General features: G+C 42.5%; 1 protein-coding gene across 1 annotated transcript in view; it reads right to left on the bottom strand.

The window, feature by feature from the left end:
• The window catches only part of NDC1 (NDC1 transmembrane nucleoporin), a 53001-nt gene extending 38798 nt beyond the window's left edge, over window positions 1–14203 (bottom strand). Inside the window, exons 1-7 of the mRNA XM_047789042.1 lie at window positions 13847–14203; window positions 12672–12792; window positions 9382–9483; window positions 6325–6499; window positions 4495–4633; window positions 2239–2347; window positions 604–655 (exon numbers count right to left, since the gene is read on the bottom strand). Coding sequence (XP_047644998.1) covers window positions 604–655; window positions 2239–2347; window positions 4495–4633; window positions 6325–6499; window positions 9382–9483; window positions 12672–12792; window positions 13847–13996 — 848 coding nt within the window. The 5' untranslated portion in view covers window positions 13997–14203. The remainder of the gene's footprint in view (window positions 1–603; window positions 656–2238; window positions 2348–4494; window positions 4634–6324; window positions 6500–9381; window positions 9484–12671; window positions 12793–13846) is intronic.
• Window positions 14204–27137: the final 12934 nt, after the last annotated feature.

The following is a 27137-nucleotide window of genomic DNA, read 5'->3' as shown; positions in this document are numbered from 1 at the left end:
CAATCAATGATACTAAAAGTCTCACAGTGGTATAATAATTAAAAGAACAAATACAAATAGAGAAGTTTATATTTATTCTTTATGCACATAAACATTAAAGCTTTACCTATGTGCTACTTCTGCAAGAATAAACCCCAGTGCTGCCACTCCACTGCTACCTAAGACCTTCAACTGGTCAGGAGACCCAATTCAAATGGAGTTTCCTCAGGCAAAATTAGAGGAAAACCAAGGTTTGGTGCTTATCTACCACAACACAGCATAGAATGACGACTAAGGAGAAAAACGAAAGAGTGACACGCAACTCAAGAAGTCTGCTTATATAAAAGCTGTATCTGACAAAAAATGAATTATCGTTGCTTATTTCTATCTAGGGAAAGGAACTAGGTAACTAGAGACAGGAGCCAACAGGTTCACAACATACTCTTTTATGTACTATTGGAATTTTAAATTATGTAAACTATGTGTACACAAAAATGAATACAACTTTTTTTTTTAATTTAAAGGTTAAATCTAAATAAAATATCTGGAAAGTAGGAAACAGCCAAAAGAATGGAATGGAGACAGTTAAAAGTGTTAAAATTAGATTTTTCTTGTATCACTTACTCATCTAACTGAAGGTCCATAGCAGTGCTAATCCAAGCTTTGGGAATATGGCCTGAAAGGAAAAAAGTACCATGCTATGATCATAAAAAGTTAACAAATCCTTTTTTTTTTTGCTTTTTCAGAGCTGCACCTGTGGCATATGGAAGTTCCCAGGCTAGGGGTCAAATCGAAGCTGCAGCTGCCAGCTTACACCACAGCCACAGCAACACAGGATCCGAGCCAAGTCTGTGACCTACACCACAGCTCACAGCAATGCTGGATCCTTAACCCACTGAGCGAGGCCAGGGAGTGAACCAACATCTTCATGGATCCTAGTCGGGTTCTGTTAAGTGCTGAGTCATGACAGGAACTCCCCAAAACAAACTTTTAATCATGCTTTGGAATATGAGGCTGATGAGAAGACCAAGTAGACAGAAGACCTCAGTCAGTATGCTAGACTATTTGATTAGGAATGGCAGGAAAAGAGAATAACTGTTTCACTTTTGGCCACACCTGGGCATGTGCAAGTTCTGGGGCCAGGGATGCAAGCCAAACCATGGCCAGCTGGAGCCATAGCAATGACAACAATGGATCCTTAACCTGCTATGCCACCAGGGAACTCCAAGAGTAACTTCTTTTTTTTTTGTCTCTTCTAGGGCCACACCAGCGGCATATGGAGGTTCCCAGGCTAGGGGTCTAATCAGAGCTGTAGCCACCGGCCTACGCCAGAGCCACAGCAACGCGGGATCCGAGCCGCATCTGCGACCTACACCACAGCTCACGGCAACGCTGGATCCCTAATCCACTGAGCAAGGCCAGGGATTGAGCCCGCAACCTCACAGCTCCTAGTTGGATTTGTTAACCACTGAGCCACGACGGGAACTCCAGAAAAAAAAAAAATACATTTTTAACACGGTAAAAGAACAAATCATAAAAATTGCCATCTTAACAATTTTTAAGTGTACATACACTATATGGCACCTCCTTATACAACAGATCTCCAGGACTTTTTCATCTTGCAAACTCCATTGAACTGAAACTCCACTGAACAACTCCCCTTTCTCCCCTCCCCACAAACCCCTGGCAATCACTACTCTCCTTTCTGTTTCTAGGAATTGAACTATTTTAGATGCCTTGTATGAGTGGAACCTGTACTGTCATTTTGTGCCTGGCTTATTAGCATAATGTTCTTAAGGTTCATCAGTGTTTTAGCATGTGACAGGATTTCCTTGTTTTTTAAGTTTGGATATTATTTCGTTATTTTATGTAATTGTCTCTTAACTAAAAACAGCAAAAAAAGAATGACTCTGTAACTGATGTTTTTTAAGCTGTGAGCCAATACATAGGTAGTATCAAAAAGTAGAAATTCTTAGAGTTCCCATCATGGCTCAGTGGTTAATGAATCTGACTAGGAACCATGAAGTTGCAAGTTCAATCCCTGGCCTTGCTCAGTGGTTTAAGGATCTGGCGTTGCCGTGAGCTGTGGTGTAGGTCTCAGATGCAACTCGGACCTGGCGTTGCCGTGGCTCTAGTATAGGCTGGTGGCTACAGCTCCGATTAGACCCCTAGACTGGGAACCTCCATATGCCACGGGTATGGCCCTAGAAAAGACAGAAAGACAAAATAAAAAAAAATAAAAAAAAAAGAAATTCTTACCAAGAAAATAATACACAATGCAGAAATTTCTAAGCAGGAACAATGATTCCATACAACTATGCTTAACTAGCAAGAGGAGAGACCTCCTGAAGCGCAAGAATTTGTATTGCTATGGAGAAAAGAAAACCAAAATCAAATGACACATTCAAATAGAGGTTCCACCAAAGCAAGCACATTAACTGTAACAGTCCACATATAAAACAATCATCGTATAAAAAGACAAAGTTTATTCCAGAGGTAAAAAATCAACTCTTTCTGCTGTTAAAGTATCTAATATTTATTTACATTATACATCTCATTGATGTGAAATCAGGAATGAAAAAATTAATATCAATCTATACTTATTATAAGGATTACAGAGATGGAATAAGTACAGAAAACATAACAATAATTACAACAGCAGCTAACAGTCTTTGGATGATTACTACATACCAGGTTCTGTTCTAACTACTTTACTCTTATTGGTCCATTTAAACCTAACAACCCCATGAAAGAGGTCATATTATCCCCATCTAACAGATGAGAAAACCAAGGCACAGAGAGGTTAAGTAACTTAACCAAAGTCACCAACTAGCAAAAGAAAAAAAAAAAAATCTGTGATTTTAATGCAGACAGGCTGACTTCATAGCCTGCAATCTTAAAGATAATGTATTGTTTCATACTGTTACATGAAAAAGTAGTTACTGAATAATATGTACAATATAAAACTGTGAAAACCCTACCCCACAAAATATATTATGTTATAGCTACTATATACAATAAAGGGTCTGGACAAATATAAAATAATTTAAAATTTTATCAAAAGAAATTACAAAAGATGTAGTAGTCAAACTTTACAAATGTGACATTACATGGTAGAAATAATAATTTATCAGCACTGTCATTTACTGGACTCTCCTATGTTCGCTCTCCTGCATATCTGTGAAAATAAACAGGTGGTCACTTTCTAATGAGGTTCATGGAGGCGCAAGGTATTTGGGGGTATCTCATTTTTCTCTAATATTTTCTTAATTCTCCATATTTTTCATTATGTTTGGGTCAAAGATGATTCACTATGGATATTTCTGTACAGGATTTGGGTTTTCTTCTCCTTGTGAAATTTTGAAGTGGCAAAAATGATACTCTGCTCATTCGTTATTATTATTATTTTGGCCATGCTGTAGCCTGTGCCAGGGATTGAACCCAAGCCCCAACAGTGCCAACACCAGATCCTTAACCGCTAGGCCACCAGAGTATAGTTTAAATTATCTTTCACTTAGGTTTTTAAAAATGCCAACACTCTGCTTTTATTTCATCTTCACGAGACGTGAAGAATTTGTAAAGAGGACTCTGTCCATACACTTACAGACGGCAGGGAGGTAAAGGCCAGACCCTTTTCTGTGAGCGGTATCTCCCTGTGGTAGATAAGTATTCTCATCAAATTGTTCTCAAGGTTGCAACAAGCGTGTGAATACTTTTACTTAAACCAGGAGAACCTGTCACACTCTCATGATACATCACTTATTTACACACCCGTCCCTCCCTACCAGACTGGGTCCTACCTAGTGGGAAGGAGCTGGTTCTAATACTTTTGCTCCAAAGCCCAGTTCCCTGCACATCAGAGCGGGAATGAAGCAAATAAGAGCACAGGCAAGAACACTGGCATCAGGCTGGGGAGAACCCTGGGGCCACTGGAGCAACTGCAACCTGTCTTTCTCCCTCCTGCCAGAGAAGGTGGTTCTAAGTTCCAGAGACAGTTCCTACCAAATTGGGAGATTTTTAAACACTTGCGTGAAAGATAATTTAAACGATCCCACTCAAAAGCTCAAAACTGTTTTACTTATGCACATCATGCCTTGTTCTGAAAAGAAGGTGCTACAGTAACTGACACAGTCTATAATTACTTGCACATCCTCAAGCTCATGAGAGTCTTAGTTTCCAAAAGAAGCTGGCAGCTGCCCAAGGGTACTTTGCGTGAATGTCATGATCATCCTCTCCCAGCCCCGCTAGGTCACGGCAACTGCCGCTTCCTAGCAGGGAGGGAAAGAGTGGAGCAAAGCGGTATTCTGAAAGTGGCAGCAGGAGGGGCAGCTACAGACACACACTGAAGCCTCATGGAGACAAAGATCTCTCCACATGGCGTTCTGAGCATCTCAGTCCTAGGTTTTGCTGACCAAATCTTGAATTAATCAGATGAGGCCAGTTATACATACACATACCAAGGCAATTTTAACGCTGCCCAAGTGTCACTAAGACAACCCTCAAATGACAGCTTACCTGTATGATGGGAAATGGAAGATAGTTCATGTTGTTTATAAAATACAGGAGGCTATAGCTATAGCCCATAAATGCTCCAGCCAGGAGGAAAAAAAGGTGATATTCATTTAAACAGGTTTGTGCAGCAGGGCCATCTAAGCTGAAGGGAGAAAGGTTATTAATTCAACAGCCAGGGACACATATCACTATTTTAGGTTTAATATTTACTGAAGGCAAAGCTTTGACTTAATTACCTAAGAAATGCCGCAAATCTTAACAAATGGTTCATTTTAGGTTAAATGTGGGCAAAAGACTAACAAAACCCTTTTCCATGATGCATGAGAATGTGACTTTTACTTAAGCCTCTAGCTTTGTTCCTCTGGAATCCAACAAGGGTAAGAATTTGTCTCCTGTGACCTTAAGCAATGGCGCTCACGAAGCCAGTAAACTGCGTGTGGACTGAGAAGAACACGGAATAAGGGCTCTCCACTGATAAAGATGCCATAGCCGTGGGCTTCTGTGCTGCCTCTTATAACGGGGCAATCCCTCATGGGGACCTCTTTCACCAAAGAAAACGTATCACGTTAGGGAAAAAACCCTGCAGTATATATTGTTAGCTGGGGGACAAAAGGAAATCAAGTATTTAGTAGTAGTCATGAAGCCTGTCTTAAAGTCACTGAACAAGAGTGAACTTAAGATTACACCAGTAATCCTTTTTGATTTATTTATTTTCATTTATTTATTATTATTATTATTTTGGTCTTTTTTGTCTTTTTAGGGCAATACCTGCGGCACATGGAGGTTCCCAGGCTAGGGGGTTGAATTGGAGCCACGTCTGTGGCCTACACCACAGCTCGCGGCAATGCAGAATCCTCAACCCTCCGATCGAGGCCAGGGATCGAACCTGAAACCTCGTGGTTCCTAGTCAGATTTGTTTTCAAGGTGCCACGATGGGAACTCGCTTTTTTGATTTTTAAAGTCAGAATATCAGCTTAAAATTTATATCAATACCATTTGTTTAAGAACTGTGTTAGGAGTTCCCGTCGTGGCACAGTGGTTAATGAATCCGACAAGGAACCATGAGGTTGCGGGTTTGATCCGTGGCCTTGCTCAGTGGGTCGAGGATCCAGCGTTGCCATGAGCTGTGGTGTAGGTTGCAGACACAGCTCAGATCCCGCATTGCTGTGGCTCTGGCCTAGGCTAGTGGCTACGGCTCCGATTAGCCTGGGAATCTCCATATGCCGCAAGAACGGCCCTAGAAAAGGCAAAGAGACAAAAAGACAAAAAAAACAAAAAACAAAAAACAGTGTTAAGGTTCAAAATTATAAAAGGACTCCACTGAAGCAGACAGTTTTAACTATTGACAATTTTTTTCTTCATTCTTCTCACATTATCCTTGCTTCAAACCCCAACCTAAATGCTACCTCCTCTGAGAAGCCATGTGAATCCCTCCTCCCAGGCTTCTGAACTCCCACAGATTTTATATGGACATCTCACTCTCCTCCTATGACATCCTATTTCTCATACATTCCTCTTTCTTTCCTATTACATCCGTTTGTGTCCATGTCTTAATTCCCCTACTGTTCTCAACTCTGAACGAGCTTACAGTCCCTGCGTGAATCATTCTAATAAATCCAACAGCATCTAGCAAAGCACCTTGCACAGAATAAAGTTTAAAAAACTGTTGAAGTCAACAAACATAAAACATCTAAAACATTCGGTGTATGAAAAAAAAGGTACTTTTTACAGAAGCTAGAAAGTAAAAAATGTCTATAAACTACTAATCTATACAGGTCACCTTTGGCTTTGTAACTAAACAAGGAACCTTAGAAAAAATGCACGGAATATTACCTCTCAGTACCAGTGCAGGGAACCACAAGAAAGCTGTACGGACCCTTGGTTATCACCGCAGCACACCAAGCCATCATCATTCCCATCGCAGCATGAACAAATGAGTGCATGAGCTGCTGAGGATGAATGATCTTCCCTATCAGGGCCAGTCTTGAGCAGGGAATGGAAGGCACAACTGCAAATGAAACACATGACTGTGGCTTTATCATGTGAAGCATATAAAGTTAGAGGACCTACACTGCTCCCTCTCATCCTGGCACAAACACTACAGGGCAGAAAGAAACTGAGAGTCAACGTAAAACACAGTATGGAAAAACCGGAAGTTAAAAATTCTTAATTAAAATAATTTGAGGAGTTCCTGTCGTGGCTCAGTGGTTAACGAATCCGACTAGGAACCATGAGGTTGCAGGTCCCTGGCCTTGCTCAGTGGGTTAAGGATCCGGGTTGCCGTGAGCTGTGGCGTTGGTTGCAGACACGGCTCGGATCCCGAGTTGCTGTGGCTCTGGTGCAGGCCGGTGGCTACAGATCCGATCAGGCCCCCCCAGCCTGGGAACCTCCATATGCCCTAGGTGCGGCCCTAGGAAATACAATAAATAAATAAATAAATAAAATAATTTGAAAAAAGATCAAATACTGATACACACAGAAAAAGAAAAACCAGAGTCTAGAGAGACAAAACCTAAGCACAGTATGATGAACATTTTTTCAGTTTTTTTCAATTAAAATATCCTGCCAGCTCAAGTAGTACCCACCCTGGCACTCTCTTAACTGCCATAAAACGATAAATAACAGTAATTTTAAGACAGTGCTTGCCCTCCAGCAAGCTATCTTTATTTCAGCATTTTAAATTATTAATATATAGTTCATCTGTGAAAAATAAATCACAAACTAGGTAAATAATGACAACACTAAACACCAAAATAAATGTTTACAGGGCAATTTCTAATACCCCTTTTTTCTTCACTTTTTAAAAAATTTTTTAAGGGAGAATTGCTTTTTAGGGCCACACCCACAGCATATGGAGGTTCGCAGGCTAGGGATCCAACTGGAGCTACAGCTGCTGGCCAATGCTACAGCCACAGCAACGCAGGATCTGAGCTGCGTCTTCGACCTACACCACAGCTCACAGCAACACCAGATCCTTAACCCACTGAGCAAGGCCAGGGATCGAACCTGAAACCTGATGGTTCTTAGTTGGATTCGTTTCTGCTGCGCCACAACGGGAACCCCACTAATACCCCTTTGATAATCCGAAAAGGTTTTCTGGAAGTGAAACCAGAAAGCACGTGTGGGCTTAGTTGCTTTACAATGTGGGGAAGAGACTCCTATCAACTTTCCTTCCCCACCAGAAATGCCTTCTGACCGTGCAACTGACTTCTAATACTCTGAACATGCCGTTAAGCCTTTTATTATGCTAGACCTTTCCCCACAAAAGAATGACTAGTGCAGATCTAAAACTGGTCTGGCATCTAAAACTAAATCACCCAAGAGTTCCCTGGTGGCCTAACAGTCAAAGATTTGGTAAGGATTTGGGATAGCCACTCTTGTGGCTCAGATTCAATCCCTGGCCTGAGAACATCTTCGTGCCTCAGCGGCGGCCAATAAATACGTACACACTTGGAAACAAACCAGATGACCCAGGTACACAGGACAGTGTAAAGGAACATACGCTACAAGCCTAGGAGTTCTATTGACAGCTTGAATAGAAAGAGACCCATCAGCCAGTAGTGAGGGATTAGGAAAGCAAAGAAAAAGGGTGTATTATAAAATCTACAGAATGATTTGAAAATTTAAACCATATCTAACAAAGAACTACTAAAGAGCTAAAAGGAGGAATGATGTTATGGTGAAAAAAGGAAACACCAGAAACAGCTTCTTGGAGTTCCCATTGTGGCTCAGCAGGTTAAGAACCCAACATAGCATCCATGAGGATGCAGGTTCAATCCCTGGCTTCACTCAGTGGGTTAAGGATTCAGAGTTGCCACAAGCTGTGGTACAGGTCCCATATGCAGCTCAGATCCCACACTGCTGTGGCTGTGGTGTAGGTGGGCAGCTGCAGCTCCAATTCGACCCTTAGCCTGGGAACTTCCATATGCAGCAGGTGCGGCCTTAAAAAAGTAAAAGAAAAAACTTATTATACCTTAAGGACAGACTCAAGGAATCTGAAAATGCAGGAAAAGGAAGGAGAGAAAGGGAGAAAAACACAAAAAGCTCTGAAATCTAACAGGTGATTCTCCCGAGGCAAAACGTAATATTTTTAATTCTGTTGGAAAATCACAGAACTACAGACTTTAATATTTGAAAAAGACCTTAGAAATTATTTTCATAATGTATCTGCTGAAGCACAACTTTAAGACCAGCTGTTCTCCATTAAAAGGTTTATACTGTCTTGTGTGTGATAAAAAAAAATGCATTAAAATTTTTTTACCATTTAACCATTTTTAAGTGTGTAGTGTGCGCAGTAAGTACACGCAGTTGTGCAACCATCACTGCCACCCATCTCCAGATTCCTCCATCTTCCCTGTACTCATTATCACTATACCCATTAAATAACTCTCCATTCCCTCCTTCCTCCAGCCCAGTGACCACCAGTCTACTTTGTGTCTCTATGAATTAGACTACTCTAGATACCTCACATAAACATAAGCAGAGTCATACAATATTTATCCTAAGAGTTCTGATTTTTTCTTTTTTTTTTTAGGGCCGCATGTGCAGCAAGCATATGAAAGTTGCTAGGCTAGGGGTTCAATTGGAGCAGCCACAGCAATGCCAGATCCTTAACCCACTGAGCAAGGCCAGGGACTGAACCCACATCCTCATGGATCCTAGTCGGGTTCGTTACCACTGAGCCACGATGGGAACGTCCCTAATTATTTTTTAAAAACAGAGAAAGTATCAATCAAATAAATTTTCAGGTAAAACATATATTTCTATATATATTTTTAAAACCCTGACACAAAGCACAGCCTCTGATATACACACTGACATACAAAAGGCATGGGGTCTGCCCATAATAAATTCAGATATTTTAAACATGGTTAATATTTGAAAACTCACCTGTATAGAACTCCACATTGAAAATACTTATTACTACTATTACCACTGATAGCAGCAGAAGGTAAAATATAATATAGGAACTATACAGACCATCGAAAGAATCTAAAACACAAGAGAGATAAATTAGTAAGTTTACTCAGTCACACAGTCATGTTTAGTATACTGCAGCAGAAAAAGGCTTGAACCACAACTACATTTTAATTTTAAAAGTTAACTCTTAAGAATTTACTCATATACTGCTGACATATCCCATAGGACATCAACTCAAGAACTACAGTGTGAGATATTTGGACCAAGCTCCAGGTCTTTTAAAATTATACTAGAATTTCTTTTAGATAACCCAGATGTTAACATCAGACAAAATAATACCATATGCAAACATATTTCATCATGGGGAACAGAGAAGTACCACATTTAGTAACATACCAACAAAGTTTCTTTTTAAAATGTAAATATTTTTCAGATCTCTTCTTAAAAAATGCAATTACTCCATAGAGCTTAAAAAAAATTTCAAGAAATAGCATAATTTATCATTCAAATGAGCTGAATTACAAAACAAAAAACCCATGATATTCCTGCGAAATACTAATAATACATTCACATTTTAGAGGGGTTCAACAATCAGTATTCCACTTAAAAACTGTGCAAAGTTTTTAATAAAAAATGTATACATATATAGTGCCTAAAAACATGAGTAAGAGAAATAAAACTAATAAGGATGTATGTTTGTTCAAATAGGCTAAGACTTAATAATGAAACCGGGGAGTTTCCTGGTGGCCTAGTGGTCAAGGATTCAGTATTGTCACTGCTATGGCTATGGTTCCATCCCAGCCTCAGAACTTCTGCAAGCTGTGGGTGCCACCAAAAAGAAAGAAAGAAAAAAAAGGAAGTGATTATTTTTAAAATTTGTATTCATTGACTACAATTATTGAAAAATATTTATTAGGCATCCACAATTAACCTCAAGCACTATACTGAGCTAAAGGAAAGAAATGGTTTATGGGACTGGAATTAAGCAAGGAAAGACTACAATTTCTTTTTTTTTTTTTGTCTTTTTGCTATTTCATGGGCCGCTCTTGCAGCATATGGAGATTCCCAGGCTAGGGGTCCAATCAGAGCTGTAGCCACCAGCCTACGCCAGAGCCACAGCAACACAGGATCCGAGCCGCATCTGCAACCTACACCACAGCTCACGGCAATGCCGGATCATTAACCCATTGAGCAAGGCCAGGGACCGAACCCGCAACCTCATGGTTCCTAGTCAGATTCGTTAACCACTGCGCCACGACGGGAACTCCAAGACTTCAATTTCTCTGTGAAGACTTTATGAAGCAAAAGTTGGAGAAAATATTTGATGAGAAAATGGCATACATCAAAGGCAATCTGGAGAGAAAGGGGTACTAGGATTAAAGAACCCTTGGCCATGAAATGGCAGAAAGTTTTTTTCTCAGATGCCCATTCTGAACTATTAGTAATGGCTCTAGATTGCAATATTGACGATTCTGAGGTTGCAACTAGACAGCCAAGTTCGTAAGAGTGATGCAGAAGCAAGCAAGGTGGTTCCGGAAACACTTGTCATCCTTGTGTGGACTTATGGCTTTACTTCATCTGACTCCTGGGACCCACCCAAGAAGTGATTGATACTTTTCAACAAAAAAAAACTTAAAATGATTTTAATTCTTTAGCAGCAATATCTCTTCAATGGCCACAAGATAAAGCCTCTCACTCCTTGAAAACTGGTATTTTCTTCACAAAAATTAAATTGACAACATACTTCCCACTTTCTAGAGCACAAGAAATTTATTGTTACTGTTGCTACAAATGGCAAAAAAAGAATTTCAAGAGTATTTGTGTTCCTTAGCCTTAGGCAAGAATTTAAAGACTTCAAAACCTACTCTGGAAACATTTCTCTTTTTGTTTTTTAATTCGAGGGAGGCATAATGGAAAAACATAGGCTTTGAACACATAGACCTAGTTCATATCCTAGTTCAGTGACTTAGCAGCTGTTTTTCTGCACAAACTTATAACCTAGTCTCAGTTCCTCATTTAAGTAGAGATACTACTTCATTATCATATACAATTTGGAAAGAGTAAGTACTATACCTAAGATGCTTAGCACAGTGCTTGGCACACAGTAAGTAGCAATAATTGGTAGCTATTATTAACATAAAATATAGTTTAATGAATTTATTAATTTTATTTGTCTCCAAGGATTCTGAGAAACATTAGCCTGCTCCAATCTTTTCTTCTTCATCAATCTTTGAGTTTAACTCTATGTTCTTTAGTCTTTCCCTCTCTTCTTTTCTCATCTTTCTTATCAGCTACAACATAGAAATGAAGTATTCTTGGAGTTCCTGTCGTGGTGCAGTAGAGATGAATCTGACTAGGAACCATAAGGATGCAGGTTTGATCCTTGGCCTCGCTCAGTGGGTTAAGGATCTGGCATTGCCATGTGAGCTGTGATGTAGGTCGCAGAAGCAGCTTGGATCTGGCATGGCTGTGGCTGTGGTGTAGGCCGGTGGCTACAGCTCCAATTAGACCCCCAGCCTGGGAGCCTCCATATGCCGCAGGTGTGGTCCTAAAAAGACAAAAAAAAAAAAAAAAAAAGAAGTATTCTTAATTTAGACAGGTTTTTTTAAAAAGATATGTCATATTTTCTATCTAGGATTTTTTAATAGCTAAAAGGAACATTTCTTTTCCTTAAAATACAATCTCAATAAAGCTGCCAAATAGAAAAGACAAACAAAATTAAATTTTCATTTATGTGATCTTGAAATGAGCTTTCTGGTTGTGTGATAATACAGTCTCTGATGGGTTTACTAACCTTACTGTATAGTGAAAAGGTATATATTAGGAAAGGAAGGCCTCAAGATTACCTCAAAATGAATGATTTGCCATTGTCAATACAGTAATTAAAATAAATTATTTAAAACATAATGCAATTTTTTTCAGAGTTCCCGTCGTGGCTCAGTGGTTAACGAATCTGATTAGGAACCATGAGGTTGCGGGTTTGATTCCTGGCCTTGCTCAGTGGGTTAAGGATCCGGCATTGCCGTGAGCTATGGTGTAGGTCACAGACGCCGCTCAGATCCAACGTTGCTGTGGCTCTGGTGTAGACTGGCAGCTACAGCTCCGATTAGACCCCTAGCCTGGGAACCTCCATATGCCGAGGGAGCAGCCCTAGAAAAGACAAAAAGACAAAAAACAAACAAACAATAAAATATAATGCGATTTTTATGTTGAGAAGTGGGTCCTATAAAATTGTTTTCCCCAAACTGAATATCACTTACCAGACAGCCACTGTATAGGATGAAATAAATCAATGCTGCTGACGAGTACATATACTGTGGTACAGATGGGCAGAAGCAGCACTGACCAGACAATACTTGTAACTATCCTCCAGCCCAAAACCTATAATTAAACAAAAAAGCCCTCAATCATGAAGTCACTTAAACTACTTCAGTTATGCAAATCCTATGTTTTCATACAAGATGCTAACCACTAGTATTTATACCCAGGTGACAGTCCCTGCAGCTATATATAAGCCACACTGGTTACTACTATGAATAACATTACATACCACTGCAAAATCTTGTAATATCAGTTAGTTGGTGCATTCATTAGTCAGACTCAGGTGTCACACTAAATATCACACTTGGGGGGTAAGGGAGATCTTATTTAGTTTTACAAGTGTATTTTACAGCAACTTATACTTATCTCTCTAGGTTTAACTGATATATAAATAAATATCTGAAAGTGTATACATTTCATGGGAACCACCTATATATTATAATTTTGTTTACAATGATTAGATATGCTCTCCTTATTGGACACCTACTGCACTGTTTTCACATCTTAATCACCAGTGCCTATCATACAACTCTTTGCCCTCCCCAGAACGGATGAAGAACTGTCGACTGAATTTCAACCAGAAGTACCTCCTCATCTCAGGCCCACAGTGCACGCATTCCTCTAACTTGATAAAATACCCATCTTCCTTAACTACCTAGTCCCCAAGTCCAGCCTCTGCTAAATGCATGCCACAGACTTTCCGATTATGGGCATTCTTTCCCTGCTTCTTAACCCAAGTAATCAACAAGTTACCGATTTGCACCTAGTAAGTACACCACCCTTGCATACAACTCTTCCCCATTCCCTGCGCTAATTCCCATACTTCCCACTTTACAAGGCATAACAAATCTGCTCTGAAGACGTCCCGCACGCACACTCTGTAATCAGCTTTCCCTAGCACGCCCCTCCCCCTGTAACCAGCTTCCACCCAACACGCCTCCAGACAAGCCCGAAATCAGTCGCTCAGCTCTCCCCTTCCCCACGCGATGCCCACGCTGATACTCTAGGCGGCCCCTCCCTCGCCCAGCGCGCACGGGCTACCAGCGCTCGCCTGCCCAACCCAGCCCGAGCCCCGCAGCAGCAGAGCGACTGCCACCGTGCGCGCAGCACTCACGCGCCAAAGGATGTCCCGCGACCCGCCGGCGCAGGGCCGACTCGCAGCCGTGGCCATGGTGATGGCGGCCCCTACTCTGAGGAGTACAGAACACAGTGAGCCCGCCCGCCACCGCAGTTCAAAGGCCTGAAGGCCCCCAGAGGACCCCATTGGGGCTGCCTCAAACGCTGCCTGAGAAAAGCCCGCCTCAGGCCCCAACCCATCCTTTCGAGGGTTCGTCTTCACAGGCTCAGTGGGCCAGAAATGCCCCGGAGGCAAATCCCCCAAAGGGAGCTGGGACTCCCGGCTCCGTCCTCGGAAACCCAAAAGGTCTCTCCGAGGCAGGGACCAGCGAGGCGCTAGAAATTGGGGGCGGCGCTGCATGCTGGGAACTGTAGTCTCGACGCATTTCCCCCACCCCACCCCAGCAAGGAGGAGCGTTGCATTCTGGGACTCAGAGTTCCAAAGTAGGGCATGCTGGGAGTCGAAGTCTTCCAGTAGGTACCTTGTGGCCTGCTGGGAATCGTAGTCTTACATAAAGACGCACCTAGGCACAGTGTTGATTGATTAGAAGTCTGTAATTAGAAAGACCTGGCAAAAGGATTTGCCTTCATTTCTACCTGTCTTACTTTATCGACCACCTGAAAGTGAAATCAAAGGATCTCGTGGCCACCTCCACAAAGACACTCAGTTTTACTGAAATGAAAATCTCCCTTTCGGGAAAAGATCTGGTTTCTAGTTCTAGCTCTGCCACTTGCCAGTTGGAGTATCTTGACCCACCTTGAGCCTCCTTTCTTCATCTATAAGGGTAAAAGTGGCATCTGATGATGTGACGATGTAATAAAATGCTATACAAATATTGATTGTCATTCATTTCCTGCCAGTGAGGAAAAGGGTTTTTCACCAAGCTAAGTCCCAGTTAATGAATCCTCTGATTTCATCAGGCCTCAGTGAGAGTCCTCAGAGACCTACCACTAACACCTTCTAACAACTGGTTGTTACACACCATAGTTAACATTCAGTACTCTAGAAAGACAGATTCAGTGTTTTACTGACTTTGAAGAAATTGAGTCTAGTCAGAGAACTTGAGATCACAGGTACTGCTCTGCAATGTCTGCTAAAAATGGTTTCCTGGGTTGCTTTAAGGTTATAACATATTCATTTCCAAAAACAAGTCAATATCAATCAAGTCTGAAGTACTGCAGGATAAACTGGGAATACAAAGGTTAAATCAGGAGTTCCTGCTGTGAAGCAGTGGGTTAATGATCCAGCTTGGCTCTGTGGAGGCGCTGGTTTAATCCCCAGTCCGGTGCAATGGGTTAAGCACCTGGCATTGCTGCAGCTGGGGCGTAGTTTGAAGCTCCAGCTCCAATGGATACCAGCTTCATGAGGGCAGAGACTTTGTCTATCTTGTTAATCACTGTTTCCAAAATACCCATAACTTAGTAGGTAATCAATAAATGTCTTGTTAAATGAATAAAAGAATGAATGAGGGAATGGAAGCAAGTAACTGCATTAGATAGTGTCTGATTCAGGACAACAGATTTTGTTATTTAAATCAAAGAGATTTCATTCACAGTACTGATAACAAAAGTACTGGAAGGGCTATAAGAGCACAGAGGAAGAACAAAAGGAAGTAGAACAGGAAGAGTAGCAAACAGAAGAAATTATTACCCAAATATCAGAAAGATGCTGCCACCTCAGCCTTAGAGCTCATCAGCCCATAGGCTTTGCTGAGTTGCCAAGGATAGTGGCTGCTGCTTTTAAAACCACACCAGGGCTGTTGCACAGGAACTAAGGAGCTAGTACCCTATAACTTGAAACAACCACAACTGCCCACAACCACCTGCAGCTGCTCTCCAAGCCTTGGTTTCTTCATCAATAATAAGAAGATGTTGCAAGATGCTGTATTAAATGAGATTTTGTTTGTAAATTGTCTGCCGCACAGTAGACTTTCAATAGTAAATAACATTAGTTAAAAGATTACAGGCTTTGAAGTTAGATAAACATGGGTGCGAATACCTGCTCTGCTAATTAGTTGTTTTTGGATCCTGGGAAAGTCACTTTATCTTTCTTAACTTATGTAAAAAGAAGATTAAAAAGTATCCCTATAGTCAATGAAAGCAGGCCAAAAAGACACATACACTAAACAGATGAAACTGTAATCCCCCAAATGGAATAAAATTAATTAAGAAAATGATACAAAATATGAAAGAATGATACTAATTAGTACTAGAAAAACTCAGGATTAGAATATACCACACTAGGTAGAAATAGAAATAAAGGAAAAACTACTATAGAAATGAAGGCTGAGTAGAAGGAACTCAACAGCAAAGAAACACAAGTTTAACGTCATAACAAAGGACAGACATTTTTTCAATCAAAAAATAAAGAAACAAAAAGGATTTTTTAAAAGCAATAAGTAGATAGGCAAAGAAGATCTAACATATGAATAATGGGAGCATCTGAAGAATCTGGACTCTCATTTTTAAACACCCGTCTCTCCAACAAGGTACAGGGATATGGGAATTATTTTTGTTCTCAAATTGCCCTAATATTTTTAAATGAGCCACGGTTTTCTTAAAGTTTTCATTTTGAAAACTTCACATTGCATACTCCTGGGCATCTCACAGCCAGATAAATGTTAGGAGATGGTGGTGGCCAATAACACTTCTTTCTCTCCATCCGTAAACTCTTTAGTGTCAAACTCAGTCCTTTGAAGAGAGAAGGCTGCTGACTCTTGATAAAATGTGGTTAGCTGTTTCTAAAGGCAAAATAAAAGACATTTATTTTAAAAGACAGCTCTTTGGACATCCAAAGTCTCTTGTGCAACAGTATTTTGATTAGTCAAGCAAAAAATAAATTCAAAACACATGGATAATATTTCCTAAGGGGGCATGAAAAACACATAGTCCCCAGGATAAACACAAGTCTTTTTTTTTTTTTTTTTAACCAAACTCAAGACCTGGGGAAGAATGTGAAAGTTTCAGCAAATTGAAAATGAGGCTCAGGCCCCTCCTCCTTCCTTTGATGCCCCCTCTCAGGAGCCAAGCTGCACCTCTACATGGCTGTTTGGTGGGTCAGATTACAAAGGAACCGCAATGAGGAGAGAGAGAGAGATCCTTGAGGGAAAATCCACGCAGGACAAACAGAGTATGTAACCAGGCTTCAGGAATGGCTTTTTCTTCCTTTTACACTGGCTGGGGTTGTTTGCAAAATCTGATTTACCTTCTGCCAAGGACACAGAGACCGTAAAATGAAATCTGTGGGAAAGTGAGGCTCCTTGGTGTCTCATCTCGACTTCAAGGCAAAATCAAAGGCAGGATGGGTTCCTGGCAAGCAGTGGGTTAAAGGCTTTAGAATCAGACAGATGTAGAGTTGAATCCTCACTCCTCAACCTCTTAGTGCGCAAGTTTCTGCAACTGTAAAAAACAGGGGTAACAATGTCCACTCTTCCATCTGCCCATCTAAATGGAGCCCCATTACCCACCTTCAGATAATGTGATGGTCATTAAGACTGTTCACCAAGCACGTCGGCTCTCCTGCTTTCTAGGCACACAAGAGGATGGCACTTTATGGCCTTCTTTGAAATTAGGTAAGGTCATGTGACAGTTCTGGCCAATGAATTGTGAGCAGAGGTGACACGTGTCACCTACAGGTAGAAGATTTAATTGCCATTGTGAGACCATCCAGGGCTCTCTTTTCCTCTAGCACAGTGACCGACGACATATGACACAGCACTCCCTCCATCAGCCCAAGGGACTGAGTGACTACGGTGAACAGTGTCCCTGCCAGTCTGTGATGAACTTGTAACATGAGCAAAAAATAAAACTGTCATGGGAGTTCCTGTTGTGGCTCAGTGGTTAACAATCCGACTAGGAACCACGAGGTTGCAGGTTCGATCCCTGGCCTCACTCAGTGGGTTAAGGATCCAGTGTTGCCATGGCTGTGGTGTAGGCCGGTGGCTACAGCAACAACTAGACCCCTAGCCTGGGAACCTCCATATGCCACAGGTGGGGCCCTAGAAAAGACAAATAAATAAGTAAATAAATAAAACTCTGTTGTTTTAAGCTGCTGGCATTTTGGAGCTATTTGTTGCTGTAGAATAATAATAATTTATTCTATCCCAAATGATACACATAGTGAGTCTATAAATGCAGTTACCTGCAGAGGGTTTGAAAACTCCTTGAAAAACTTGGTTTATGTTTTATGTATTACCTTATTAATTCACCTCGCCAGCATTTACTTAGCAATGAGTATGAGCCAGGCATTGCACTGGGCAGGGAAGTATACATTGGAGTAGAGCCTCTGCTATCAGGACCTCCTGTCTAGTATGCAAGATACTATCTTTATTTTTTCTTCCTCCCTCCCTCCTTCCCTTCCTTCCTTCCTTCCTTTTTGCTTTTTAGGGCTGCACCTGCAGCATGTGGAGGTTCCCAGGCTAGGGGTCCAATTGGAGCTGCAGCTGCCAGCCTATGCCACAGCCACAACAACTTGGGGCCCAAGCCTCGTCTATGACCTACACCACAGCTCACAGCAACACCGGATCCTTAACCCACTAAGTGAGGCTAGGGGTCGAACCCACATCCTCATGGATCCTAGTCAGGTTTGTTACTGCTGTGCCACGACAGGAACTCCAAGGTGCCATTTTTAGACACTCTCCTAAACCGTACTCCCAGCTAATGCACTGGTAGAAGTGGTTGTCAGTTTTTAGTTTATAATTTGTTCTTGGAAAAAAGGATGAGGACGTGTCTAAGAATCCAGGAGTTCTCTGGTGGTCTAGCAGTTAAGGATCCAGCATTGCTACTGCTGTGGCTCAGGTCACTGCTGTAGCATGGGTTCAGTTCCTGGCCTGAGAACTTCCACATGCCATAGGCATGGCCACCACCCCGCCACCAAAAAAAGAAAAAAAGAAACCAAAACTAATCTTCTTACAGACCCATCTCCTCACCAACACATCACATCTTCTCCTTCATGCCTCTGCTTCAGCTGGACTCATATCTTTGAATGCCATGTCTTCCACGAATCTCTGGAATCTCTCCTTCTGAAAATCTTCTAATTCCACCATTCGGTGGATACATCCTGCCTTGAAGAGCACAGCAGAGAAAGAGCAAACTTTGGAGCAGGACAATCCTTTCAATCCTTTCCAACTTTGCCTTTCCCTTGCTGAAAAGGTTACAAGTGTTGCTTTGGTTGAACACGTATTATATACACGACACTGCAGATCATATCATACAAATTTAATTCTCACACTTGCCCTTCAAGATCAATTTTAGTAGTTCCAGCTGTGGCACAGCGGGTTAAAGGATTCGGCATTGCCGCAGCTGCAGCATAGGTCTCAGCTGTGGCTCAGATTCAATCCCTGGCCTAGGAACTTCCATTATGTGGTGGGTGTGGGCATTTAAAAAAAAAAATCAACACACACACACACACACACACATGCATACAATAGGCTCCGAAGCACTTAAGTGTACAAACATGTATAGAGATTGTTACAGAGGAAGCCAAGCAGAGAAAGACAAAGTGAAGCAGGGATTCACACCCACATCTAAGTGAAAATATACAACTTTTTTTATATGGTTTTTCACTCTGTGGCTCTGTTTATTTTCTTGCTCTCTCCTTCTTTTTTTTTTTTTTTTGGCTTTTTTAGGGATGGCATATGGAGGTTCCCAGGCTAGGGGTCGAATCAGAGCTACAGCTGCCGGCCTATGCCACAGCCACAGCAACGCAGGATCTGAGGCTCGTCTGCGATCTACACAGCTCACGGGCAACGCAGGATCCTCAACCCACTGAGCAAGGCCAGGGATCAAATGCGCAACCTCATGGTTCGTAGTTGTATTCATTTCCACTGTGCCACAACAGAATGCCTCCTTTTTCGGTTTTAATATTTACAAAGCTGTGTACTTTTGTTCTCATCATTTCCTCCACGTTACATCTTTAATCCCCTCTATCTGAGGAGGGCAATTATTGTCAATTGTTCCCTCTTATGAACAACACTGACCTTATCTAGTAACTTCCTCCTCCTTCCCTTCTTCTCCAGCACCTGGTTGGAAGCAATATTTCAATTGAACTATAAGGCCATCCACAAGCTTTGTCTCATAAATGTTCTCCCCGTTCTCTCTGTTATTCGTTATACTGTGTGTTGAAGGGCACATAATCACTACAAACTATATTCTCTCCCTGCTAACCATCACTTCTTCTTAGTTCTACAAGTAATTACATATTTAGTGGTCTCCACCTGTTTTGTCAGTGTCTCCCCAGCCTGGGTGTCAGAGGTATGTTCCCTAGAAGATGCCTCAGGAAGTTACATTCCCTGGGTTCTTCCATGTTGGTAACATTTTGTCTGTGGCCTTCACAGCTGAAAGTCAGTCTGGCTGGGTATAAAATCCTTAGGTGTCTTTCCCTTCCTTTGGATATCTTAGGCTGTTACTCTTCCGACAATCTTCTGATAGAAAGTGCTGTTGTCAAGTGTGATTGACAGTCTGATTTTTCTTTCCCTTATAAGTGAACTTGGCTTTTTAGCCTGGATGTCCCAGATGTTTTTATCTTTAAAATCCATTAATTTTTAGAATCTATCTCAGAATTGATCTTCTGGGTTGATTGGATCTTCCGGGTTGATTTCCCCAGGCATCAAGTATGCCCGTTCTATATGCAGTCTCTAGTCCATCAAATTGTTTTTTCAGGGAAGTTTTTTAATGATAGTTTTAAAAATATTATTTCTACTCCATTGCTTAATTTTTTTCTCCTTCAGGACATGTATACAGCTTTAGATATTTTTCTAAATTCTATATTTGTCATTTTCTGTTGAATTCTCAGATTCTCTTTATTCATTCTGGAATTTAAATTTTTTCCTTCTTTTCACTATTTTATTCCCTTAAGGCATTATCTGTTGTACAAAAACTGTATTACTCTGATATTCCCTCCAGTTCAGTCTTTTTTGTGAAATGAGTTTTCCCTTGTCTTCCCAATTCTTTCTTGGGTGTTTTGTTGTTGTTGTTGTTGTTCTGTTTTTTCGTTTTGCTTTTTAGGGCCACACCTGAGGCATATGGAGGTTCCCAGGCTAGGAGTCGAATTGGAGCTACAGCTGCCAGCCTACACCACAGCCACAGCAACAGAGGATCAGAGCTGTGTCTGTGACCTACACCATAGCTCACAGCAATGCTGGATTCTTAACCCACTGAGCAAGGCCAGGCATCAAACCCACATCTTCATGGATCCTAGTTGGGTTTGTTAACTGCTGAGCCACAGGGGAACTCTTTATTGGATTTTTATCTGGTTTTGTGGGTATGTTTTTCTAGAATGCTTTCATTTTATTCTGCTTCTTGTTCTCATGTTTCTTATAACTTCAATGAGATTTGGCTGCAATCCTTTCTCTTGCTCATTTTTACATGAAATTAGTTTTCCTGCACACTTAGCAGGGAGGAGTAAGTCAGGATAGCTTTGTTAAATTCAAGGCTCTTGAATTCTTATCTATGTTTCCACGTAGTATTCAAAAGTTCGGCTTCATACTTTCTGAGTATGTACCCCTCCCTCTCTCTCATCCGGATTTCCCTTTTCTTTGCCTCAAATATCCCTCTCCTGCCCTCTCTGCGGTTTCTGGTCTGGTGTCCTGGAAAGACACTTTGTCTGGTTTGGAGGGTTCCCAGGACCTGGGCTGCTCTGGCTTCTTGAGACCTGACTTTAGACCTTTGCATTCCTCAGCTGCAAACGGAACTGTTCAACCTAAGCCTCCCAGTTCCAGCCGCTATTCCCCTATGGGTCCACTATCCTTCCCAGGAAGCACTGACTAGCTATTTGGGGGTTTTGTATTTTCAGATTTCTCAGCCACTCTTTGTTTCCCTCTGCTTCTTTCCACAAAAATGCCGATACCATGCAAGTCTTCAAGCTGCCAGTGGTTTCCACCTACATGAATTTGGGGGTTTGTGGCGCTATCTTATCACCAATTTTTTTTTTTTTGGTCTTTTTAGGGCCACACCTGAAGCATATGGAAGTTCCCAGGCTAGGAGTCAGATCAGAGCTATAGCTGCCGGCCTTTGTCAGAGCCACAGCAACGCAGGATCCGAGCCGTATCTGTGACCTACACTGCACTCGTGGCAATACCAGATCCCTGATCAAACCGGAGTCCTCATGGATACCAGTCAGATTCGTTTCTGCTGAGCCACAGCAGGAACTCCGTCACCAATTTTGTTATAGATGTCATAGGTTTTTGATTTTGCTATCCTAGGTGCTGTTTTTTGTTTGTTTTAAATGGGGGAATTCAGGAAGATTAAAAAATGCCACAGTTGTGTTTCCAAAATCCTTTTCTCTCAATTCTTTATATAATGCCAACCAGTGAAATCAAACAGACAATGGACAAACCACCATTTACTAACTTTTCTAAAAGTAGAGGATTCCAAGATTCAATAAATTATCTATCTAAAGCTCATTCTTGTTTCACTCCCGTGGCAGTGTGCCCATCTAAAGAGCATTTCCTAGCCTCCCTTGCAGCTAGGGATGATCATGTGATCCAGTGCTGACCAATAAGACATAAGCGCAAGACATCTGTGGGGCTTTGGAAAAAGCTCATCCAAAGGCAGATCAACTTAATGGGCCAACCCCTTTTGCCCTTTCTCTTCTCCCTGCCTGTCAAAAGCTGACTGCACAGCTGAGAGCTGAGCTGCCAGGTGTCTGTGCAGAGTAGAGAAAATGAAACTAACAGTTGGGAGTTCCCTGGTGGGTCTAAATGTTAGGACTTGGCACTTTCACCACGGCAGCCTGGGTTCAGTCTGTGGTCTGGCATCTGAGATCCCACATCAAGCTGCTGCATGCTGTGGCTAAAACAAAAAACAAACAAACAAAAAACAAAAAGAAACTAAGAGTCAGGGCTTTAGTTATTTTTGGTGACAGTATAAGCAGGTGACTAAAAAGGAGAAAGTGCTGGCTTCCCTATGCTCTGTTTTTCTCCCTGAAATAGTGCCAGGCAAGAGCCAGGTGGATTAGTGCAGATGCCAGGTTTGTCTTACTGCAGAAGGAGGCCCGAACAAAAGGCTTCTGCTGTTTTTTTGCAGACCCGGGAGGCTGGGAGGAGGGAGAAGGGGAAGAGCTGGGAGTGGAAAAGTACCGCATACTGAGTCAGAGTGGAGAAAATATTTCAAGCACCCCCCCCAACACACCTAAGAGAGGCTGTGGCTAGGCCCTCACTTCTCCCCATAAGGAGCCCGAGCTAAGGCTGCGGTGATGGCAGGGCGGGGCCAGACTCTTGACTGCAGCTCCCCACAGAGAGTGCAGCACATGGGCTGCCCATCTAGCCTGGTGTGGGCCTTCCTGGGAGGCTTGTGGAGGAAGCTCTGTAACTGCCTTTCGTCAGGCGTGAAGTGTCGTACATAGGTTTTTGGATTGGAGCTGGACTCCTCACTGCCTTGGAGAAATAAGGCAGGCATCTTGGGATTAGATGATGAAAAATTCATGCTAAAGGCTGCTGAACAAAAGAAAAAGAAAAAGACAGAAGGCAGAATCCCTGATGGCCTCACGGAGCAGCCATATCATCTGGGACTATCTTCAAATTTCTATTTACATGAAATAAAACTGCTAATTTGTTGAAGCCATTGCTTTTCTGGGTTCTTTTACAGCTGAATGCAATTCATAAGGGTTACATGGGAGTCTGAAGAACAGGGGCTTCTGGAGTTCCCGCTGTGGCTCAGCAGTAACGAACCTGACTAGTATCCATGAGGACTCGGGTTCAACCCCCGGCCTCGCTCAGTGGGTTAAGGATCCGGTGTTGCCGTGAGCTGTAGTGTAGGTTGCAGACATGCTCAGATCCCTCATTGCTGTGGCTGTGGCGTAGGCCAGCAGCTGCAGCTCTGATTTGACTCTTAGCCTGGGAACTTCTATATGCCTTCGACATGGCCCTATATTAAAAAAAAAAAAAAAAGGCAAAGAACAGTGGCTCCCAAAAGGGTGATGCTGATTGATGGTTTTCACTGGTACTCGGTAGGCGAGAAAGAATGTAGTTGGTTTTTTTGTTTGTTTTTGTTTTTTTTGTCTTTTTGCCTTTTCTGGGAACCTTCAGCATATGGAGGTTCCCAGGTGTAGGTCACAGATGTGGCTCCGATCTCATGTTGCTGTGGCTGTGGCATAGGCTGGTGGCTACAGCTCTGACTGGACCTCTGAAGGGTCCCAGCGGCAGGAGCTTGCGTCCCTCTGGAGTTGGGGGTACCGCCCTCCCAGCATGTGGAGGTATTCACCAAACAGAAGCTCTCCAAACCCTGAGCTTTTGGAATTGTTTATGGACACTTCATCATACAGGCATGATTGATTAGAAACTCCACTTCCAGCCTCTCTTCTGTCTCCAGAGAGTGGGGGGTGGGGATGAAAATTCCAAGCTTCTAATCATGGCTTGGTCTTTCTGGTGACCAGTCCCATCCAGGAGCCTCCAAGAGTCTCCTAATTGGAACCCAAAATGCTCTACCACCCAGGAAATTCCAAGGATTTACGAGCTCTGTCAGACATGATGTCTATCACTCAGGAGACATAGGGGTCCCGGGGGTTCTACGTCAGGAACTGGGGTCCAAGACCAAATAGTGAAACACAAGACTCTTCTAGAACCCCTATCTGTAAGGGTTTTAGGGGCTTTATGTCAGGAACTGGGGTAGAAACCAATATATATTATATGTTTATAATATATAAACATATATTTTTATGTACAATATAATAATACAATATAAACATATAATATATATGCAATATATATTATTTCACAATGTTTCTATTCTTCAATAAGAGAAAAATTCTGTAACTTTTGGTAAGAGATAAGAAGGGGAGGCTGCAGGAGTTCCCTTCCCCCCATGGCTCTGTGGAAATGAATCTGACTAGTATCCATGAGGATGCAGGTTCAATCACTGGCCTTGCTCAGTGGGCGTTGCTGTGAGCTGTGGTGTAGGTTGCAGATGCAGCTTGGATCTGGCATTGCTGTGGCTGTGGTGTAGGCCAGTGGCTACAGCTCTGATTTGACTGCAGATGTGGCCCTAAAAAAAAAGCAAAAAAAAAAGGGAAGGGGAGGCTGCGATGGCTTGTACAGGGGAATTCACATGATCCACATATATAAGAATCACTGCCTTGGGCAACAGGAATTAAGGGTTTTGGGGGGGGTTGGGGTTTTTTTGGCCATACCTACAGTACATGAAAATTCCCAGGCCAAGGATTGAATCGGCACCACAGCAGCGACAACACCACATGGTTAACCCACTATGCCACAAGGGAATTCCAGGAGTTAAGTATTGAGGAAAGAGCGAGCCAGGTCACCAGTTCAGAGGGTGACTGGAACTACTTAAGTTCTTTGAAAAGCCCTTGAAAGACAAAAGAAATGTTTAACTGGAGAAGACTCAGGGGGGTACAAAACAGCTGTCTTTATTTATTTATTTTTATTTTAATTTTTTTGTCTTTTTGCTATTTCTTTGGGCCGCTCCAGCGGTTCCCAGGCTAGGGGTCGAATCGGAGCTATAGCCACTGGCCTACACCAGAGCCACAGCAACTTGGGATCCGAGCCGCATCTGCAACCTACACCACAGCTCATTGCAACACCGGATCCTTAACCCACTGAGCAAGGGCAGGGACCGAACCCACAACCTCATGGTTCCTAGTCGGATTCGTTAACCACTGCGCCACAACGGGAACTCCCAAAACAGCTGTCTTTAAACATCTGAAATTAGGAGTTCCCATCATGGTTCAGTGGTTAACAAACCCGACTAGTATCCATGAGGATGCGGGTTTGATCCCTGGCCTTGCTCAGTGGGTTAAGGATCTGGCGTTGCTGGGAGCTGCGCTGTAGGTCACAGATGTGGCTCCAATCCCACATTGCTGTGGCTGTGGTGTAGGCTGGTGGGTGCAGCTCTGACTAGACCCCTAGCCTGGGAACCTCCATACGCCAATGGTGCGGCCCTGAAAAGACATAAGAAAAAAAAAAATGAAGTTAAAAGGAAAGAGAGCCAGAGTTGATCTGAGCCCAGGGTTAGCATTCAGACCAACAGGTGAAAGCTGCAGAGGCGCTTCTAATGGCAGGAGCTGTTGAAGAGGAACGGCTGCCTTGCGGAGGCTGAGGCTGGTGATTCCTTAGCAGAAACCACTAAACTGTAAGATCCACAGGAACAGGGGCCTTGTGTGTCTTGTTCACTGCCCCAGTTCCTGGAATGGTGATCAGCACATAGTAGGGACACAGTACACGTTTGTTGAAAAAGTTACAGGGGGCGATATTTAGCATTTGACAGGAGGCTTGACAAGATGATATTAAACTCACAGTAGCTTGAATTTCTGTGCAGCTTCCTTTATGGGCATGGATGGTCAGCCTTTTAAGTTCAAATGGGTCTTTGCGGTTGTCTCAGAAACACACAGGGAACTCCTGCCCTGAAGAAGACGACAGATAGAGCGGGGAATCAACAAATCTGACCTGGCAGAAGCTCAGCTTCCCCAATGATGTGCATTTTGAATACAGGTATAAAAAAGTATCTCTGAGATGTCACTGGTTTCTCCCTTTACTGAACTCCAGCCAGGAAGTCACACCACCTTAAAGAGGTACTCAAAGGTGCTAAAAGAATTTTCTAAAATCTGTATGTCAAAATAGGTTATAAGTAAGCATGTTCTTTAAACCCGCTCTTCCATATTTAGAGGAGAAAAAATTCTGAGGTCCATTTGAACCCCCACACCCCAACAGCTAATGCATTAAATCAGACTCCCAGCAGCCTCCAGCAGGCTGAAGGTAAAACATTAAAGAAGAGCCTGAGGTCAAAGTCATGAAGTACAGACACAGAATTTTTGTGTGTATTTATCTTGCAACCATTAGGTTTAGTCACCCAGTGCCAGGCCATCAAAGATAAGTTTTCAGGCTCTCAGTGAATCCCAACCAAAGTTTACACGGTTTGGCTGCTTTAGGACGGCAAGGGGACCAAAGGCTCCCTTAGGTAATCTGTACACAATCCAGAGCAAAGACATCGAGTTAGAATGGATCCATTTCAGAGTTCCTGTCACAGCTCAGTGGTTAACAAACCCGACTAGCATCCATGAGGACATAGGTTCGATCCCTGGCCTTGATCAGTGGGTTAAGGATCTGACGTTGCTGTGAGCTGTGGTGTAGGTCCCAGACATGGCTCGGATCTGGTATTGCTGTGGCTCTGGCGTAGGCCAGCGGCTATCACTCGGATTGGACCCCTAGCCTGGGAACCTCTATATGCCGTGGGTGTGGCCCTAGAAAAGAAAAAAACAAAACAAAACAAAACAAAGATGGATCCATTTCAGGGATGGAGGGTGTACCCAGCAAGAAACACCACATGACGGTGAGAGG

The sequence above is a fragment of the Phacochoerus africanus genome, chromosome 8 (genome assembly GCF_016906955.1).
Source record: "Phacochoerus africanus isolate WHEZ1 chromosome 8, ROS_Pafr_v1, whole genome shotgun sequence".
In the NCBI taxonomy this organism is placed as follows: domain Eukaryota; kingdom Metazoa; phylum Chordata; class Mammalia; order Artiodactyla; family Suidae; genus Phacochoerus; species Phacochoerus africanus.
Note: the sequence above shows the minus strand (reverse complement) of the source record. Positions and strands in the feature narration are given on the sequence as shown.